This window comes from Eschrichtius robustus, chromosome 9, assembly GCF_028021215.1.
Source record: "Eschrichtius robustus isolate mEscRob2 chromosome 9, mEscRob2.pri, whole genome shotgun sequence".
NCBI classification, from domain to species: domain Eukaryota; kingdom Metazoa; phylum Chordata; class Mammalia; order Artiodactyla; family Eschrichtiidae; genus Eschrichtius; species Eschrichtius robustus.
The window spans coordinates 32,214,339-32,235,501 of record NC_090832.1 but is presented as its reverse complement, the minus strand read 5'-3'; the positions used below and the strand labels follow the sequence as shown (position 1 = coordinate 32,235,501).

At 39.9% G+C, this 21,163-nt stretch overlaps 1 protein-coding gene across 16 annotated transcripts in view; it reads right to left on the bottom strand.

The window, feature by feature from the left end:
* The window catches only part of EPB41L2 (erythrocyte membrane protein band 4.1 like 2), a 279,077-nt gene that overhangs the window by 171,917 nt on the left and 85,997 nt on the right, over positions 1 to 21,163 (bottom strand). For all 16 annotated transcript variants that reach the window (XR_011074932.1, XM_068551035.1, XM_068551030.1 and 13 more), the window contains 2 exons: positions 5,651 to 6,114; positions 4,714 to 4,926 (listed from right to left, as the gene is read on the bottom strand). Coding sequence is in view for 15 of the 16 variants with exons in the window: in XM_068551035.1 (XP_068407136.1) it covers positions 4,714 to 4,926; positions 5,651 to 6,100 (663 nt within the window). In the remaining variant the exon portion in view is untranslated. The remainder of the gene's footprint in view (positions 1 to 4,713; positions 4,927 to 5,650; positions 6,115 to 21,163) is intronic.

The following is a 21,163-nucleotide window of genomic DNA, read 5'->3' as shown; positions in this document are numbered from 1 at the left end:
TGTTCTAATATCAAATAGCATTCTTGACCTTGCTAGGTCTTTTATACTAGTAACTTTACAACCTCTGGTCCATTTCTTCCAGCTCCTTTTTGCTCTATCGATCAGTTTTAATCATCTTATCCTGGCATTTCTTGCCTTGTAGAACTTCATCCTACTCTACAAGGTCCCTATAAGTCAGGCTGTTCCAACTCCTCAAGACTTCCTGTACAGGCCATGCTTCCCTCTACTGTTGTAGGTGCCCTAAGTGAAGGCATTTAGGCCCTCTTCAGTAGGCATGCTACAATCTAAAAATCTAATTGAAAATTAGATACATGTACATACAGAAAGAAAAACAGCAAGCAATAACTATAGGCCTCTAAAAAGCCATGAAAGACATAATTATCATCTTTAATGACAGTAAACAGCTGGAAACAAATCTAATCTCCCCAACCAAATAAAGTAAAAGTAATTATTTCCCACACTGTATTCACTTCCTTAAGTACTTGCAAGTTCATTTACAGTCACAGTTTCCCACAACATACTTCCCCCCAAGTAGTCCTCAGACACCCGTTTCCGGTACAGAGCTACAGAACGACAGATAAGCAGCATGAGCACATCACCCCATCTGCCTAAGGTCAGTGCTGGAACTGGGAAACAAGAGCGTGCTCAAACCACGTGATGGCTGTTCTTTGGGCTCTGCTCCTGAGGAGGAAGTAACAGCAGTCTGATCAGTGTCAGACCCATTCTAATGATACTGAGAACTCAAAGAACCTAGATGGGAAGGAGAACTGGATAAAAGAGAAATTAATCAAAAGAGGAAATACCACTTATAACGCCTGCATTGTGACAACTATTGTGACACTGATGAACTACAGCCTCTGGTCAAATATACAGTCACTGCCTAGGTTTCCAGGTGCATAAAATCTGCTGTGGGGTCACATCACTTAAGTCTACTCAAATTTTGTTCTGCTTTGTACTTGACAGGAAAAAAAAAAGTTTACACAACACCTATATGCTACAAGCTTATTTCAAATTTATCTATTATCCTCAAAAGTTCGTTCTTATAATGGTATATTAACTAATCACTTATTAGCTGAAAAGACAACCTGTAAATTAATACCGTCATTGAAACAAAGACTCATCTGCTTCTCCAACCAATTTAAGTTGAACCATAATGGGATGAGAAAATATGAAGAACTGAATGGCAATTAAAAGTACAGTATTTCAAAACTTATGCACTCAACAAGAGGTACCTGAAAGGAAAATTAGAGTCATGAAAGCATAAAGCATACATTTTTTTTTCAAATATTCAACTCAAGAAATTGGGGAAGAAACCAGAATAAACCCAAGGAAAAAATAAAGAACAAAATGTTACAAAACAGAAAAGAAACAAATAAAACCAAGCTGCTTCTCTGAAAGATTAAAATGGTTAACTCTACAGCAAGAATGATGAAGAAAGCACAAATAACACAAGAAATTAAAAATGAATCAAAATCAAAGATACAAGATGAGAACACTACGAACAACTTCATACCAAAAGATTTGTCAAGTTAGATGAAATGGGCAGTTCCGCTAAAAATATGAATTACTGAAACTTATTCAAGGAAAATCAGAAACAGACTATTGGAAAATCAAACCAATGATTTAAGAAAAAAAAAACCTCCCAACAATATTCTTCCCAAGACAGTTTTTTGTTTGTTCGTTTTGTTTGTTTTTATTAATTTGGCCATGCTGTGGGGCATGTGGGATCTTAGTTCCCCGACCAGGGATCGAACCCGTGCCCCCTGCAGTCGAAGTGTGGAATCTTAACCACTGGATTTCCAGGGAAGTTCCCCCAAGACAGTTTTAAAGGCAAGTTTTACCAGATCTCCAAAGAACAGTTAAATCCCTAATTTAGGCAAATTTTTCCAGAGAATACTAAAGGGAAGCAACTTTATGAGGTTAGTACATAACCCAGATAACAAAATCCGATGAAGATCATTTGATAAAAGAAAATTAAAGACAATATATGCAAAAACCCTAGATTAAAAATACAAAATCAATGCCGAATCATCATGAACAAGTAGTATTTATATTAGGAATTCAAAGACGGCTTCATGCTAGAAAACAATGTAAATTACAACATTAATAGATTACAAAAACATATATGATCCTCTCAGTTGATGCAGAAAATACATTAGATAAGATTCACTACCTGTTCATGTCTTTCACCACCTATTCATGAAACTTTCTAGTTTAGTCTTAGAAACTAGGAAAAGAATATCCTTAATCTGAGAAAGAACGCCCAGTTTTAAAACTCCTAGAGCAGTCTTAGAACCTAAACAAAACTTATAAAGAGACGCTCAGCCTCCTTAGTTGTAAATTGTAGGATTATTTCCGTGTTTTCAATTATTTACCATATGCTCTTCCTGTGACAGGATCATACTTGCCCACCTACTGTCATCAGCCTTAACCACAGGACTTGCTTGGTCAATGAGATGAAAGTGAAAGTGGTACGTACTACTTCCAAGCAGAAGATTCAAGAACCATAGTGTGGTTCTGCCATGTTTTCTTTCCCCTCTACTGTGAGACCAACATTTCCCAGGTGGAGGATACACCTTTAATCTTGGTCCAAAACTCAAGAAGACATGGAAGAGAGCCTACAGCCAACCCACCAAGGGCATATAACATGAGCAAGGAATAAACCATTGTCATTTTAAGTCCAGAAGATTTGGAGGTTGTTTGTTATTGCTATTGTTGTCTTTATTGTATAATCTAGTAAAAGTTGACAGTGATCAAATAAATGCTAATTAAAATTTTGAGACGATATTTCACACCATTATGATAGGTCAAAATTAATAATTCTAATAACAAACAGTGCTGAAAAATCTAACAGTGGTTGCTGGTTGGAATTTAAATTGTCACAACCACTTCGGAGACCGCTTTGCCAATATCTGGGAAAACTAAAGAAGTAAAACAGCATCTTAGCAACCTAACAATTCCATTCCTAGGTGTCTACCCTGCAGAAACTCTTGCAGAAGTAAGTAAGGAAACATATATAATAATGTTCACTGAAGCACTGACTGTTAAACTATATAAAAGAAATTGTGCCTCAGCAGGGGAATAGATAAAATGGGTTAGTCATTCAAAGGAATACTATACGGCAGTTAAAATGAATAAAGTAGATTTACACGTGATAAAAAGACAAATGCAGAGAAAGAGGAGAGATGGGAATAAGACTTTAGCAATATCTTTAATGCTTTATTTCTTTTAAAAAATATCTAAAACACATGGCTAAATGGTGACATCTGGTTAAAATTTTAATGATAAATACACAGCTCTCCTATTATTTTTGTATTTTTGTATTTTTAAATATATCTTGACTTCTTTTAAATGACAGGCAACAAAAGTAGATTTAAACCGTAAAGCACATTGGTCAACCATGAGCTTTGGTGATAGATGACAGGGGCCTTCAAGATTATCTAAGTAATCCTATATTCTAAAGATAAAGTCAATTTCTGGGCCTCAGTTTGACCCACAGAGGTTGAGTAAGTGACTCAAGGTCACATAACAAGTTATCAACAAATTGATTCTCAAAATCTAGACTTCCTAACTTCTAGGATAGGTAGGAAAAATGAGGGACATGTGATCAAAAACAATGTAACTGAGTCAGGTTCAGAACACGGTTCTACTGTTTCCTTATTGTCCCTACCCCTACTACTGAGAGATATACAGTATTATTCTCTCTCTCTGGGAGCTTTAAGGATTTTTAATCATCTTTTGTACTCCTTTTCTCAAAACAACTAACATAGCAGAACAACTGTAACTGAATGAGTAAAATTAAGTTCTACATAACTCATACAAAGGTAAACGTAAGGACCACGAAGCAGTCATCTTAGTAGTTCAGCAGTCAGGTTCACGACCTCCACAGTCAAACTGCTGGGGTTGGGATCCTGGTTCAACCACTAACTAGCTGGTAAACTTTGGGCAAGTTATTTAACCTCTTTAAAGCCTTACATTCCCTCATTTTACAATGGGAATACCCATAATAATACCTACCTCATACAGAGTCTTATAAATATGACACGAGGTAACTCATTCAAAATTCTTCACAGAGTTCTTCAGTAAACATTAGCTATTAGTATACATCATGTAAATAAAGTAATTTAGCTATGAAAAGCAACAGGCTCTTTTGATTGTCATAAAATAAAGCATTAAATGCTTTTTAAAAATTACATTGGCTTTGGTCAGCATCAGTGCTAATCAATTATATGCTTTGCAAATCAAGAGTGTTTTTTAATTAAATGAAACTAAATTAAATAAGCTAGATTTTAAATCATTATCTGTCTCGGGATGAAAACACTTGGGATTAAACTGCTGAAATTTCATTACTCTGAAATTTCAACCTAGTGCAATGTTTCTCCTCAAGTGAAACACTTATGGCCATGGGTAATATTCAAACTATTTAATGCCCATCCACAACAGACACCAGCCAATACACATGACCAGTGCAGCCTGGCAGAACATCGGCCCTGCTTACCCTTCAGGGTCAGGAACTATCGTTTCTAATGGAAATGATGACCCTCTTCTATGTTTTCTTGTTTTGCTTTTTTTTTTTAAATGCGGAATTGTGACAAACTATCTTACAGGAACACAAAAATCTATTCACTGTGCCAGGCCACAAATGAGGGCAGACGATACTTTTGCTGTCATTCCACACATCAAGATAGTTCGCCTAACAGCTCCCGGTCTCACCTCCAGGTCACAGCTGTACTCGGTGCCATCTAGGAGGGTCACTTTGCACTGAACAGTTTTGGTCTTCTTGGTGGCTTTCTGAGAGGCCTTCTCTGCTTTTGCCTCATTGGTCTGAACTTCCTTCGTCTCCCTGTTTGCTGCTTCATCCGATTTGTCCTCCTGTATTTCCTTTACCTTCTCCTCTTCTCTCTCCTTACTTACTTCCTCAACAGGCTGTGGAGGAAAAAAATTAAGTTCATACTAAAGGTGACCAATTTGCAGAAGGCAACACAGGAAAAAGGAAAATCTTAAGTAAGAACTGTTATTGTTATAAACACTGTGAGCCTAAAAGATTTCAAAAACTTTGCCAGAAGGGGTATTTTCCTACATTTTCTTTCCCCCAATCCACCTCCAATTTTCTCATTTTGCCAATTTGGCAACGTCAGCATTAAATGAGTAAAAGAAACTACGTCCCAGCAACTACAATTTAAATACCATGTCAAATAATATTTCTAATTACAATTTCATACCATGGCAAAACCTAGGCTTCATCAGGCAACCAAAAGGCACACACATACAAATCTACTTCTTCCTATCCACTGAACCCCTAAATAAATCAAAGATACAAAAGTGCATATTATTTAAAAGGAGAGGTGGAAGGATTCTGAGAGTACCTGTCTAACCCTAAAATGAATAGATTTGACTTTTTTATGATCTGCATATACAGGGGATTTTTTTTTTTGCATTATTATTTTGAAAGTTTTAAAAGAAATAATAGGAGAGGGCTGTGGTCGACCCTCTAAGACCCATATTCCAGATACAGTAAGCCAAAGCAGTATCTTAATATAAGATAACTGAAAATGATTCAAAACAAAACCTTTTTGTTAACATGGTTATTCCATCAAAGCTTTCACTTGCAATCACTTCTCAAGCACACTTGTGTCTCCATACTGCTCACCAGAGGTTTCTCTTCCTTGACGTCAACCTTAATCTCCTGTTGTTTTCTCTGGGCTGTTTCTTCAGCATCACCCTTGGCCTGCCTTTCTTCTTCAGGAAGAGATTCCTCCTTATCTAAAATCTGCTCTTCCCCAACAGCTTGGGTAGGCTCTTTTTTATCTCCTCCGTCTTTGGCCACTACTAAGTTATAGGACTTTTGTTTCTTAAGCCACGGGGGTATGAATCGAGAAATCCCCCTGCTCTCAGATGGATCTTTCTCTTTCTTCTGGCGGCGTGGACTACTTTGGCTTTCAGCTGGAGGAGGTGACTGGGAACCTTTGTCCTCCTCTGGATCAGACGACTGATTCTGCTGATTTTCTGCTACTTCTTTCGGTTTCTCCTTGGTTGCATCTGCGCCTAACTGGTCAGATTCTTTCTTCACTTCAGATGCGGAGCCCACTTCAGTAGTCATGGTCACAGCTTATTCTATAAACAAAACAAAATCACCAAAGGTTATTTTACAAACTCCCAGTTTTAGTTTGGAGGCAAGGGGCAGGGTAAGGAAGGGTGGGAAGGGGAATGGCAGAAAGATGACAGGGAGAAAACACGTTTAGAAAAAGAAGGTTCAGAAGCACAAGAGACAAAGGAGACTGCTACCCTTAAAGTTTATAATTCTCTATCAGAATCAAAGAGCCAGAACTAGCACCACAATAGAATTAATTCTCTGATTCTGTACAGAGAAAACTTCAAAACATCAAAAGCTCTAGAAAGATTACTTTTGTTTGATTTCATCTAGCTATAAACAATAATTCACCCCCAAAATTCAACTTTTTCAGGAAAATTCAATTTTTTAAGGAAAATTACTTTTTTCTACTTGGTACTCCTTATTCTACAATATGAAGATGTTACTGATAATGCTAGAAAATTCTGAGACACATTTCACTGCAATTTCACACATTAAAACCAAAATTTTTAAAAATGTTAGTTATTATAAAAATGAATTTTAAGCATTGGGGGCTTAATTGTGAGATAACTAAATCTGGAACAAAAATATCTTCTTTTTTGTTCCAATATTAAATCCCATAATTCACCATCACTATTCTAATGCAAAAATTAGTCCTCTAAGAAAGGTACTAAAACTATAATCAAAACTCCAAACCTCCATCCCACCCAACCTCATATACAGTTTTCCTAGTGTATGTGATTATAAGAAAAGTATCTAGGGGTCCCAACATGAACCAAATGAAGACATCATAGGGGTGGGGGGGAAATGCATCTAATAATCAATCCTATCACAACTAATGAAAACAAAATAGAAATTAAATCTCAAAGTATCTGGCTGCCTAAATTTTACACAAGCAAAGAGGGAGTTTCGAAGAATAGTAGCACCACTGACATAAAAAAACAACAGGCGGGGGCTTCCCTGGTGGCTCAGTGGTTGAGAATCTGCCTGCCAATGCAGGGGACACGGGTTTGAGCCCTGGTCTGGGAAGATCCCACGTGCCGTAGAGCAGCTAGGCCCGTGAGCCACAATTATTGAGCCTGCGTGTCTGGAGCCTGTGCCCCGCAACAGAGAGGCCGCGATAGTGAGAGGCCCGCGCACCGCGATGAAGAGTGGCTCCCGTTTGCCACAACTAGAGAAAGCCCTCGCACAGAAACGAAGACCCAACACAGCCATAAATAAATAAATAAATAAATATTAAAAAAAAAAAAAAAAGAGGAGTCTTAAAAAAAAAAAAACAGGCGGGCACTTGAAAAGATGCTCAACATCGTTAATCGGAGAAATAAAATTAAAACCACAATGAGATATCACCTCACACCTGTGAGAATGGCTATCTTCAAAAAGAACACAAATAACGAATGCTGACAAGGATGTGGAGAAAAGGGAACCCTCATACACTGTTGGTGAGAATGGAAATTGGTGCAGCCATTGTGGAAAACAGTATAGAGGTTTCTCAAAAATCTAAAAGTGGAACTACCATATGATCCAGCAATTCCACTCCTGGGTATATATCCCCAAAAAGCAAAACACTAATTTGAAAAGATACATGCACCCCAATGTTCACTGCAGCATTATTTACAATCGCCAAGATGTGGAAGCAACCTAAGTGTCCATCAACAGAAGAATGGATACAGAAGATGCAGTGTATATATCTACAATGGAATACTCCTCAGCTATAAAAAAGAATGAAATTTTGTCATTTGCAACAACATGGATGGATTTGGAGGGTATTAAGTGAAATAAGTCAGACAGAAAAAGATAAATACTGTATGATATCACTTATATGTGGAATCTAAAAAATAAAACAGATTAGTGAATATAACAAAAAAGAAAGAGACTCATAGATATAGCAAACAAACTAGTGGTTACCAGTGGGGACAAGGAAAGGAGGAGGGGCAGGATAGGGGTAAGGGATTAAGAAGTACAAACTACTATGCGTAAAATAAATAAACTACACGGATATACTGTACAACACAGGGAATATAGCCAGTATTTTATAATAATTATTAATGGAATATAACCTTTAAAAATTGTGAATCACTATGTTGTACATCTGTAACTTACATAATATTGTACATCAACTATACTTCAAATAAAAAATGAAAAAAATTTTTTAAATAAAAAACAATAGGCAGGGACAGCAGACACAGCACACTGTCTCCTCTCTTGCCAATGCTAAAAATACTCAAAGGCCTGGCACCCTGACCAATGGGAAATTTCACAGCTATCTTCAAAAGTGGTACAAACTTGAAAAGTTCAAAAAATAAAATGCACTTGATTTTTCTTTTTAAAGATTTATTGACATATAATTCACATTCCATAAAATTCACCCTTTTAAACTGTACAGTTAGTGATTCTAAGTATCAAAAGGTTGTGCAACCATCACCACTGTTTAATCCTAGAACACTTTCAACATCCCCAAAAGAAACACCGTACCATTAATAGTTACTCTCCAGCCTCTCCTTCCTGCAGCCCATGGAAATCACTAAACTACTTTCAGTCTGCATAGATTTGCCTATTTGACATTTCAAATAAATGGAATCATACAACTTGTGGCATTTTCACTTGGCATAACATTTTCAAGGTTCATCCATGTTGTAGCATGTATCAGTACTATACCTGTCTCTTAAAATATTATTCACCGTCTTTTGCAAATCATATATCTGAGGAGTCCCGTATCCAGAATATAAAAAGAACTCTTACAACTCAACAATAAAGACCAAAAAAAGAAATTTTTTTAATGGGCAAAGGACTTGAGTAGAATTTCTCCAAAGAAAAAGTGACCAATAGGAACCTGAAATGATGCTGAACATTATTAGTCATTAGGGAAATGCAAATCAAAACCACTATGAGATACCACTTCACATCCACTAGTATGGCTATAATCAAAGGCAGATAGTAACAAGTACTGGTGAGGTTATTGGAAATTTTGGAACTCTCAACATTGCTGGCAAGAATATAAAATGGTACAGCCACTCTGAAAAGCAGTTTGGCAGTTCCTCAAAAAATTAAACATAAAGTTACTGTATGACCCAGCAATTCCACTCCTAGGTATATACCCAAGAGAAATGAAAACATATGTTTACGCCAAAACTTGTAAGTGAACGCTTCTAACAGCATTATTCATAACAGTCAAAAAATGGAAACAATCCAAATGACCACCAACTAATGGATGGATAAACAAAATGTGATACATCGATACAATAGAAAATTAAGTAGTCTTGAAAAGGAATGAAGTACTGGTATATGCTGCCTTATGAACCTTGAAAACATTATGCTAAGGAAAAGCCAGATACAAAAGGCCATTTGTATAAAATTTCCAGAAAAGGCAAATCCACAGAGACAAGAAGTAGATTAGTGGTTGCAAAGGGCTGGAAGGAGGCGAGAATAGGGAGCAACTGTTAAAGGGTACAGGGTTTCTTTTGGGGGTGATGAAAATATCCTGGAATTTGACAGCAGTGATGGTTGAAGAGCCTTGTGAATATACTCAAAACTACTGAACTGTAAATTTAAAGGGGTGATATCTCAATTAAAAAATAATAACTTTTAAATTGTTATATACTTGTAATAGGCAAGCATAAAAACATTCATTCAGTCAGTCAGCCTACATTTAATGTGCCCCTACAGTATGCCAAGTCCTAGGCACATGAATAAAAGACTACTACCTTCAAGGAGCTAGCAGAGTCAGGGTATAGATAAATGAAGTGGATTAGGAGAAGGAGAAGAGAGTCATTAGGCAAGCCTTTCTGCAAAAGCTGACATTTGAGTTGCTCTAAATTAATGAGTATTCATTATTCAGGCAAGAGAATCAAAATGGGAAGCATGTGCCAGGCACAGGCCAGTGTGCAGAAACATGAGGATATTCCTCCGGTAGGAAACTACAAGTACTGAACAATAAAACACTGTACAAGCGAAGTGGGGGCTTGTGAGTGGGGATGTGAGGGAAGGAGGAAAGTGAATTGCTGATGATGAAGTAGGAGAAGTAGGCAGGAGCCAGAACATAAAAGGTTTCACGTGTCATGCTAAGAAAGGTCTGGAGGTTGATTTAAAGGCAATGAGAAGTCATATAAGCACTTTAAGTAGAGGAGTAGAGTAATCAAATTCACATTTGGGATAGCCCAACCTTGCTGTAAAGTACACGGTGAGAGAAAAGAATGAAACAGAAAGGCATCCAGGAGGCTGGTGCTATAATCCAGGCATGATAAGATAATGGTGTGTACTCCGGAGGAAGCAGTGAGGTATAGGATAAGAAATGAATCGAATGGTAAAGACAAAGACAGGACATGACGTGGTGTCTACCTGAAAATAGCAAGTCAAAGAGAAGAAAGAGTCCAGGAAAAGTCCCAGGTTATGAGAGCCTGGGTGATGGTAGAACCATCATGGAAATAGGGAACCCGCGGAAAAGAAGGTCTGGTTGACACAATTAAACTTGATTTTTAGTCCATTGTGACTGAGAAGTCTGTGGCCACATGACACACAGGTCTTAAAAGGAGACCAAATATGCACTAGAGATACAGATTTGGGAGTTGTGATCACATGAGTGATAGCTAAAAGCACAAGTGACATTGACACCACCTAGAAAAAAAAAAGTATAGTTCGAGCTTAGAGGGCCCTGAAGAGAACCCTTATAACCACCAACATTTAAGGGCCAGGCAGAGGGAAAACGCACAAGGGGGAGAAGAAATACACAGTGAGACAGGGAGATCAGGGGTACAGTAATGTCCTTGAGGGCAATGCTACAAAAGAGGGAACAGTTAGGCAACTATAATATACACATGTCCAATCTTACATCTTATTCTTATGCACTTAAAGTTCAAAATCGTGTCTTCCAGTAAGACCCTCATGAGTACTTGAACTGGCTCCATATTGCACAGGAAATCTTTTTTCCTTCTTTAAGGTATCATTTTCCAGGTACCAATTAAGTGGAAAATATTATTTACATTGATCATGAAATGACCAAAGTTGACTTTCAGCATATACTCTCTAATTACATTTTGAGAGCTGAATCAATACCCTGGTAAAATTAAAACAAAAATGCCTCACACTTGTCTGAGCTAACCAGGATAATTGGCAGCTCTCTAATTACTTTGGCTGTGAGAAACAATCTGGAGACTCATCAACTAAAGCTGATTTTGGGTCAAAACATTTCAGAAGCAATGAAATATAAAACTAAAGTTCCCACTATTATGTTAAAAGCATTAATATTTGCATTTTAATCATAAGATCTATCACTCACTGCTTACTGGGTCAGACATCACACTTATGATTTCTGCTCCTCACAACATCCTACAGGGTAGGTATTAGTCCCATTTTGCGGTAATAAATGGAAGAGTAGAAGTTAAGTGACTTGTCCAAGGCCACTGAATGGAGGACCACACAGCTGTGCACACCTGTATTTTGTAACGCAGTCACAACTCCATTGTGTATGAAACACGGAATCAACCAGAGCCCTTGGCTTAGTCCTCAAAGAAGATTCATGCCAGTCTGTCCAAACGACTACAGAACAACATGAATCTATTCTGTGATTTGCTATGATTAGCCCTGCCCCTCCCCCAAATAAGAAATATACCAATGAGTTCCCACCACCAAGAAAATTGTATTTGAAGGCTATTACCTGGCCATGTAATCACAACTGAGCTGATGGATCAAAACCAAAGACAAAGGCTTCCCTGGTGGCACAGTGGTTAAGAATCTGCCTGCCAATGCAGGGGACAAGGGTTCGAGCCCTGGTCCGGGAAGATCCCACATGCCGCAGAGCAGCTAAGCCCGTGTGCCACTACTGAGCCTGCGCTCTAGAGCCCGTGAGCCACAACTACTGAGTCCGTGAGCCACAACTACTGAGCCCACGTGCCACAACTACTGAAGCCCACATGCCACAACTACTGAAGCCCACGTGCCTAGAGCTTGTGCTCTGCAACAAGAGGAGCCACCGCAATGAGAAGCCCGCGCACTGCAAGGAAGAGTAGTCCCCGCTCGCAGCAACTAGAGAAAGCCAACACGCAGCAACAAAGACCCAACGCAGCCAAAAATAAATAAATAAATAAAATTAAAAAACAAAAAAAAAGACAAGGTGCTACTACAGACACAAAGAGCACAGGTAAACCACACCACACCACTGAGTCTCACAAGGCCGTCCTCCTCAATCACAACTGTACTCGCAAGACTTCTAAGTTTTACGAACTTTAGAGCTGAGCAGTGTTGCCCATGCAAAGGGAAACTACAAGATAAAATACAATGGAAACGGCTAATTGGATCGTAAATAGTCAAACAGTAAGGGTAGATATAATTTATGTAAATAAGTACATTCTTAAAATAGTTTCAAGAGATCAACAGTGTTTAAATCAAACCTAAACACTACCTTCTTTGTTGACAAAATGGTTTCTTGAACAAATTACCACCATCAAGAAAACATGATGATAGCACATCCATTTACCATAATTAAAATGCCTGTAGCGCTCAGAGTTTCCAATGTGGATAAGCCTTTAAATACCACTGCCCACTAAAATGGAAACTCCTGCAGCGGAACACAAGTCCTCTACTAAAATGAAAGCCCCCTGAGGGCTGGGATCTCAGGATCTTTCTCTTTTTTTCACTGCTATGTTCCCAGCATCTAGACTGGCACATAAGGGGCACCAGAAAAATATTTACTGAATGAGTGTCGTGAGATCATCTGGCCTAATACCTTCGTTTTATCTTATCAACAAGGAAACTGAGGCTCAGAAAGACTACGAGATTTGCCTGAGATCACAGAGCCAGGTGGGCAAAGCCAAAAACAGAAAGAACTGGGCTTCTCTGGTGGCGCAGTGGTTGAGAATCTGCCTGCCAATGCAGGGGACACGGGTTCGAGCCCTGGTCTGGGAAGATCCCACATGCCGCGGAGCAACTAGGCCCGTGAGCCACAACTACTGAGCCTGCGCGACTGGAGCCTGTGCTCCGCAACAACAGAGGCCACGATAGTGAGAGGCCCGCACACCGCGATGAAGAGTGGCCTCCGCTTGCCACAACTAGAGAAAGCCCTCACACAGAAACGAAGACCCAACACAGCCAAAAATAAATAAAATAAATAAAATGCAGGAATATTTTTAAAAAGTCAGGCTTATTGAGGTTTAATTTACATCCAGTAAAATACACCTTTTCATCCATAAGTTCACTGATAAGTTTGATGAGTCCTAACAAATATTAAAAAAAAAAAAAAAAAACAGAAAGAACTACAGTTTCCCAAACTCAAGCAATGCTCATTCCACTAAGCTTTAATTACAAATACCTAAAATCCATCGTTAGTATAGTTATATAACATACTAAGTACTAAGTAAAGACCTCTCTACTTATCCGCAACCAAAAAGAACACTGCTGTGAACAGCCAGCCCATTAGACAGTCATGTGGTTTTGACACAATTACCATGTTGGCATGCTCCATCTGGGTTGACAAAAGTATTCATTATTGTAACAGCTCCATGAGAAAAAAGCATGCATCATTTAACACACAACCAAGCAGAAAACCATCATCAATAGAGGATCAGCGCTGTTTAGGTAAGGAGCTGTGTTATGCGAAACTGTTCTTTTTTCTGATGCTTAAAAAAGGAGGTAAGTTCCAAGGTGCTGTCACTACCACTAGCTTAAACCACCTACCCAGTAACATTATGCTGCTGAAAGCGCTAGCCCTTCATCAGAGTACAACAGCAAGCAAAGCCAGGCAAGAAGATACACGCACAACTCGAGACACTCATACAAAGAACTTCAAGCAAGAAGTTCATGCTAATTATTGGGTCCAGATGTTTCCTTAAAACCTTGAGAGAACCAGTGCTACTCTAAGAGACCTCACTGTGAATAAAATCCCCGAACAGGGTAGGTGCTGCTGCCAGCTGAGTGGCTCCCACCCTCTGCTGAGATCACAAGCAACAGGAGGTCTTTGATTTCTATCAACAGAGCTCAATCCATTCGTTAGGGGACTGAAGATTTACAAAATGGGGAAATACGCATTTCTAAACTTGAAAATGCAGGTATGGAGAGAGGCTTTCCTTTGAGTTTTGAGGCAGGAACAAAATTGTGTAACAAATAACAATTAAACTTAAAAAGTACTGGCAACGTGTACACAGTTCCAATTCGGTCATTTTCCCCTCTGACAAATCCTATTTTTATCCATCGTTGTGCCCAGGCCGAGGATATGGTGAGCCACTTTCTGATACCTACAATCACTTGCTTATGTTCATCTCCCCATACAGCCTGTATCCCAAGAAAAGGTCTTTTAATAGCCCCACGACCTTCCCTTAAAGCGCTGACTGTGAGAAAAACAAAACAGCAACCCCAAGAAAGGAATGATTCAGCAGCCACCTAACTCTACTTAGGAAGTAGTAAGAGTGATGCTTCTCAAGTAATAGCCAACATGTTTTTCAAAAGGGAAGGAGGGAAAAGGAGGAGAAGGAGGAGGAGGAGGAGGAGGAAAGGGAGGAAACAGGAAAAAGAAATATCTGGAGAGGGAGAAGGAACAACAAAAACAGGCAGACTGAGAGCTGACTGCAAGTAATTCCTCTCCCTTGTAGGTTTATTTTTCTTAAGTGTCAAAAGGTCTAGAAAATACTATATCCCATATCCAAATAAGTACAACTACGTTCCAAAGGGACTATTTGTTAGTTTAAATTATCTATATGGTGAGGATAAACAAGAGTTATTTTTTAAATAATTCAATGCTGCCCACCCTAGTTACCTTAATAACACATTGTATCGCTTGTTTGGTTTCTTTAAAGGGTAAAGGACCTATAAGAGAGATAGAACTATTTCTATAAAGATACAAGCAAACATCTGGTTTAAATTAAACCCACATATACAAAAGATATGAACTGTAGCCCTTTGCTAATTCAAGTCTAGGCAGGATCGGGTTACATTCAGAGCATGAATTTCCTCCAACCTTTCTACTTTTTAACAGAACTCAAATTTTGTTCCGCTTTTCTCGCTTTTCCCCCTGCGTGCCAGTGGAGGCTGGCTCCAGGTCAGGCCACAAGGTAATGGTCTGCTGGTCTAGGGCAAGCATGGTAGTTCCCCTTCCCTTTGCCAAAAAGACATGTAAAAAGTCTGCTGGTGGGCTCCTGGGGAAAGATTCCTCCTTCTAAAAAGAGCCATGAGACGGCCCCTCTTCTTCCTCTGAACACAGTATACATGATTCCTAGAAAGGCTGTTACCATCTTGAATAATCCAAGGTCTAAAAACAAAGTAACATATAGTAGAGGGCATTGGCGAGAGGGTCACAGAGAAGAGGACCAGCCCACTGCACATGCTACACGTGGCCAGGTCCAGCGTCCAGCGCTTGAGCTTCCTGTTATGTGAGATAATATACTCCCCTACAGTTTAAACGATTAAGCCGGGGGTGCGGTTACTTGCAGCCACTATTAGCCTCTGTGTAACCTGAACAAGCATTAGAAAATAAGCCCTAAGAAACTGGGAGCACGTGTAGAACCATCTCAGGTAATTATTACTCCCCACTGCATTTTACGGCCCTCACGCCTAAGAGCCACGGTTGTCAAAATATTCCACTTTTTTCAGATGCTCAGTTTTTAAAAACCTAGTATTTGAGTTAATGTTAGTGAGATAAACCATTAATTCTTCATTCTAACAACTAAATAAAAATGAAACAAATAAACTATCTTAGAGTTCAAAGTATAAAGTTCCCCTCCTTCATATATTGGAGAGGAGGGTATATGAAAACCAGGGCAGGGCTTTGCTGGTGGCGCAGTGGTTAAGAATCCGCCTGCCAATGCAGGGGACACGGGTTCGAGCCCTGGTCCAGAAAGATCCCACATGCCACAGAGCAACTAAGCCCGTGCGCCACAACTAGAGCCTGCACTCTAGAGCCCGTGAGCCACAACTACTGAGCCCGTGTGCCACAACTACTGAAGCCCGTGCACCCTAGAGCCCGCGCACCGCAATGAAGAGTAGCCCCCGCTCGCTGCAACTAGAGGAAGCCTGCGCATGGCAACGAAGACCCAACACAGCCAAAAATAAAGAAAAAGAAAAAGAAAAAGAAAACCAAGGCATTATTCTCCACAATGTCCAAGTCAAATAACACCCAAGATAATTGCTAACAATATTATTTGTTAAAAGCAAGTCCCTGGGCTTCCCTGGTGGCACAGTGGTTAAGAAGCTGCCTGCCAATGCAGGGGACACGGGTTCGAGCCCTGGTCCAGGAAGATCCCACATGCCGCGGAGCAACTAAGCCCGTGCAGCACCACAACTACTGAGCCTGCGCTCTAGAGCCCGCGAGCCACAACTACTGAGCCCGTGCCACAACTACTGAAGCCCGCATGCCTAGAGCCCGTGCTCCACAGCAAGAGAAGCCACCGCAATGAGAAGCCCGCACACCGCAACGAAGAGTAGCCCCCGCTCGCCGCAACTAGAGAAAGCCCGCGTGCGCACGTGCAGCAACGAAGACCCAACGCAGCCAAAAATAAATAAATTAAAAAAATAAAAAATAAAAAAAAAAAGCAAGTCCCTGCTGTTCTCCTCAAGAATCAAGTCAAGAAAGAAATCTGTGCCAGGCAGTCTTCTCCACAAGCAACTAGGTCATCCTAGGAAGAGCTGCCCTTTCCTGGAGCTCAGTATACCAGAGGCTGTGCATAAATCAAGGATCCCAATACTGCACATCATTCTCATAATCAAAATGCATATAAACCTTGTCATATTGGGCACTCCGACAGCGCACCCTCACCAAGGTGACAGAGACATCCAGAACCCTGCTGGCTCTTCATTAATCAACTACGCACACTGAGTTGTATGGTCAGAATTACTGATGAACTGCATTTGCTCAAATTCCTTCTCTCAGATGGGGCCCTGATTTTTGTAAAGGCCAGAGCTGGAGCTACATTCTTTGTGTGCGAAACGAACTAATCTTTGGATAAAATAACATGATGGTTTGGAGATGAAGTCTGGGAACTAAACAGACCAGGATTAGAATTCCAGCTCTGTTTCATACTAGCCACGTAACCACGGACAAGTTATTTAGCTTCAGTGAGTCTCAGCTTCCTCATAAGCAAAACAGGGATATTAATACGTACCTGCAGGGTGGCTCTAAGGATTAAATTAGATGCTATGCATAAGGTGCCTGGCACATAATAAATTCATAATAAATGGCGGGCCACTGTCATCATACAGGGATTCTATAAAAGAAGGGACTATATCCGTTTCTTCACTAATGGTAGTGATAGCATTAACAGTAAGGACAGAAATAACAATAAATAACGATAATATCAGCTATCGGTTGAGCACTATTCTAGAGACTTTGCATATAGCAATTCCTTTAATTCACAACCCTCTGAGGTAGGAACTAAAATTACTCCCACGTTGCAGATGAAGAAGGTAAAAGGAGGAAAAACAACATGAGCAGAGCCACACAACCAATAAATGGAAGAGCCAGGATCCAAAGCTGGGCCATCCAGCTCCAGAGACTTCAGGCAATCCCGCCACCAATCCTAAACAACTTCACTGTTGTATAACCAGCACCTAGTATAATTCCTTAAAGTTCATTATTTGTTGAAAAACAAACATCAATAAGCTATTACTACCATTTGGCAGTTTACAATCCTAAGCAACATGTTCTAATTGAGCCCCTGATAAGTTTCACCCACTTTCAGGATGTGGGTTATATTCACTATCTTAGCCCCTTCTTTCAAAACAAATGTTTTTTGAGGACTTTCATAGCATAGGTACCAGATATCAGCAATACAGATGAAAGAAGCCCACTCCCAGCCTAGTGGGGGACAGAGGGACCAGTATTAGCATTAACATATATTTAAACCACTTGTCACTAATTCAGAAATTTGGGTAATTTAGATTTAGAAATTAGTTTTGAAAAGCTGACACGGTTTTCTTTAAAACTACCACTGTCATCTCTTCAGGAAGTCACACATGGGAAAGCTTGGTTAAACACTCATAAAATACAAATAGGCATCATGCTTTTTAAGGAGCACTTAATTCTCCCTCTCAATTGTATATTCCAGAAACATGTTTGCTCTCTAGCAAAACTTAAGTAATTTGAATAAAAAGCCAAATAAAATAGTCCTGATAATAAATTCCCTCAACATCAAAAACTCCGAAACAAATTAAGTTGGCTAGGCTGACCAACCCCTGCAATAGGGAAAAAAGTGGCTACTGGATGAGTACAGAGTTAACAGGAAGAAAAGAAATACAAGGGACACATGAACCCATGACAAGATGCTTACCACACCCATAGTAAAATAAATACAAGCTAAAAATTCAGAATGGAAAAATCCAAAAGCTCAATTATGTAATCATTGAGCAAGACTATGGCAACAGAGGCATTCTCAGATAGTTGCCAGTAAAAGAGTACAATTATGTACGGATGATTCACTATAACACTGCTTGTAACAGCAAAAGATCAATGTCCATCAATAGGTGACATTATGCTACATTCATACGACAGAATACTATGCAGCTATAAAGAAATAAAAAGAGGAAGGTTTCCACTCCTGTTATAGAAATATCTCCAAGTTACCGTGTTAAGCACAGAAAGCAAGATTCAGATAGCACATATGATATGCTACACCTTGTGGGTTGAAAGCAAAGTGTGTGGGAGGTATAAATATGTGAACCCACATGCACATGTTTGCCTGTATATGCATACAGAAAATAGCAGTGATTATGGGGAATGGTGGTTGACCCTGGGTAGATGAGGTACAAAGGAGCAGATATGAAGACAAAGTTTTCACTGAGCAGAAGTTTACACAAACTGAAGCGCGTAAACACCTTACTAGGAGGATAATACTTACGCATTAAAATGTCTTACGCCTTAAGTGAACCCAGCACAAGTGGTCGGCTTCCTTGGAGACAACCCGAATGCCACATTGCCACAAGTGATGATGTCACCTTGCCCTGTCACATAGTTCTGGCCTCAGAACAGTCTGGGTGCAAAAGCCTTCCAGTCTATTCCAGCTTAGCAGTAGCATTAAGATAGCCTAAAATAAAACTGATTTCCTGGCATATGACGTTTAAGATTATCTCTATATCCTCAAAGAAACCAATTTCTGCTAACTTCCGATTCAGCATACTTCACAAACCCACCTCTCACCCTGTACAGACTGCTCTCCAAAGTGGGACAAGCTCAAAACCTAAGCTTTTAGAGCAGCCAGACATCTTTTAAGAAGTATATCAAGTATCTATTAAAAAAAAAAAAAAAAAACTTATAGTTTTTCCTAATAGTTCCTTAAGGAAACCTTGCTAGTTTTTTATCCTTCTTCTCCTCAGCGTGGAGTTAAAACAAAAAGCTGTCTTTTGCTAACAATAATACTGGTGCCTACGCAGGTAGACCAAAAAGATTATTCCTAAATTCTCTGCTGGAGGAGTTGGAACAGGGAACTTGGAAACAGATTTCTCTGAAAGTTGAGGAAATGTTTTCAAAGGAGAGTAAAACAGAATGGGAAGATTCTTACTAAATTCCTAAGCTGGTCACACACAAACATCTCCGATCTTGGTCAGCCAGTTTCCTCATTTAGAGGGAAAGGCAGGAATAAAATTGGCTTGACCAGCACAAGGATGTCATGTTTCCTGTCCACACCCCTCCCCTGCCCAGCATGTGCTCCTCTGCTCCCATGAAGGGGGGAATCTTTTGTGCAGATGAGTAATTGCATGTTCCCAGTGCACTGTTGTTATGTATCCGGTGGCTTCTCGATGTCTTTTGTGATGTTTCTAGTGTTCGCGGAACATTTCTTTGGACCCACATCATTAAATAGAACATTCTAGAGAGAAGAAAAATATACTTATGTGCAATTTCTTCTGATGATGTCATAACCAGGCTCAGAACAGAGCAAAAACACCACCAAAATTCTCTCCTGGTGGTTACAGATACCAGGGAGTATATACTTTGAGCTCATCCCACAACTACCTTCTGCATGGGATCCTTACTCAACCCCATGGGTAAACTCACTTAGTATCAAGTGGTAATCTACAACCAGTCTAATACTATTTCTCTATGAATCGAACTCTAACTTCTTTAGCTAAAAAATAACAGCAGTTCGGCAGGCTTTTCCCAAATAAGCTAACGACAAATCCACCAAGGTTAACTGCACAGGATAAATGCACAGGCTGCAGACGCTGCACTTTAATAGGTCATAAGACAAAAGCCTGTCAGACTCAATCAACTCCCCACACTATGACAAGGCCACCAGGCTGGAGCCTACACTGATCTCGCGCTTTCAAATCCTCTTCTCCATAAGCTTTGGAACGCTGCAGTTGACAGGCGTAAATATCTAAACCTTGTCAAAAAACAGAATTCACTTTTTAAGTTTTGGTCGTTAGCTCTTCTGCCATTTTACAATATTTACAGCACTGCCAAAGAGTTATGTCAACGCACAGCATGTATTTTTAAAATATGAGACTATAAACTGAACGATTTTTCTCACTTAGGTAAGCAGATCCAGTGTTGACGCCAGTCTTCCAGTTGGTCAGCAGAAGATGCCATAGACTGTTAGCATGTGGACCCTACCAGCCGGGTGTGATAAAAGCAACTTTCACCAGGCGGGAAAAGCTGTAACTACAATGGAATTACAGACATGCCATTTGGAATGCTTAAAAACTTTTTTCCCCCCAAGTAGTTCTACTGTGAGGATTGGTTTAGTTCAAAACTACTCAGCAGGGCTTCCCTGGTGGCGCAGTGGTTGAGAGTCTGCCTGCCAATGCGGGGGACGCGGGTTCGAGCCCTGGTCTGGGAGGATCCCGCATGCCGCGGAGCGGCTGGGCCCGTGAGCCACAACTACTGAGCCTGCGCGTCTGGAGCCTGTGCTCCGCAAGAAGAGAGGCCGCGATAGTGAGAGGCCCGCGCACCGCGATGAAGAGTGGCCTCCGCTTGCCACAACTGGGAGAGGGCCCTCGCGCAGGGGCGAAGACCCAACACAGCCATAAATAAATAAATAAATAAAAATTAACAACAACAAAAAAAAAACTACTCAGCAAAAGCTTCAAATAACTACTTTTTAGGTGGGGCTAGCTAGGACAAGTTTTTACTTTGGCTAAATATATTTGTTTCTTTGG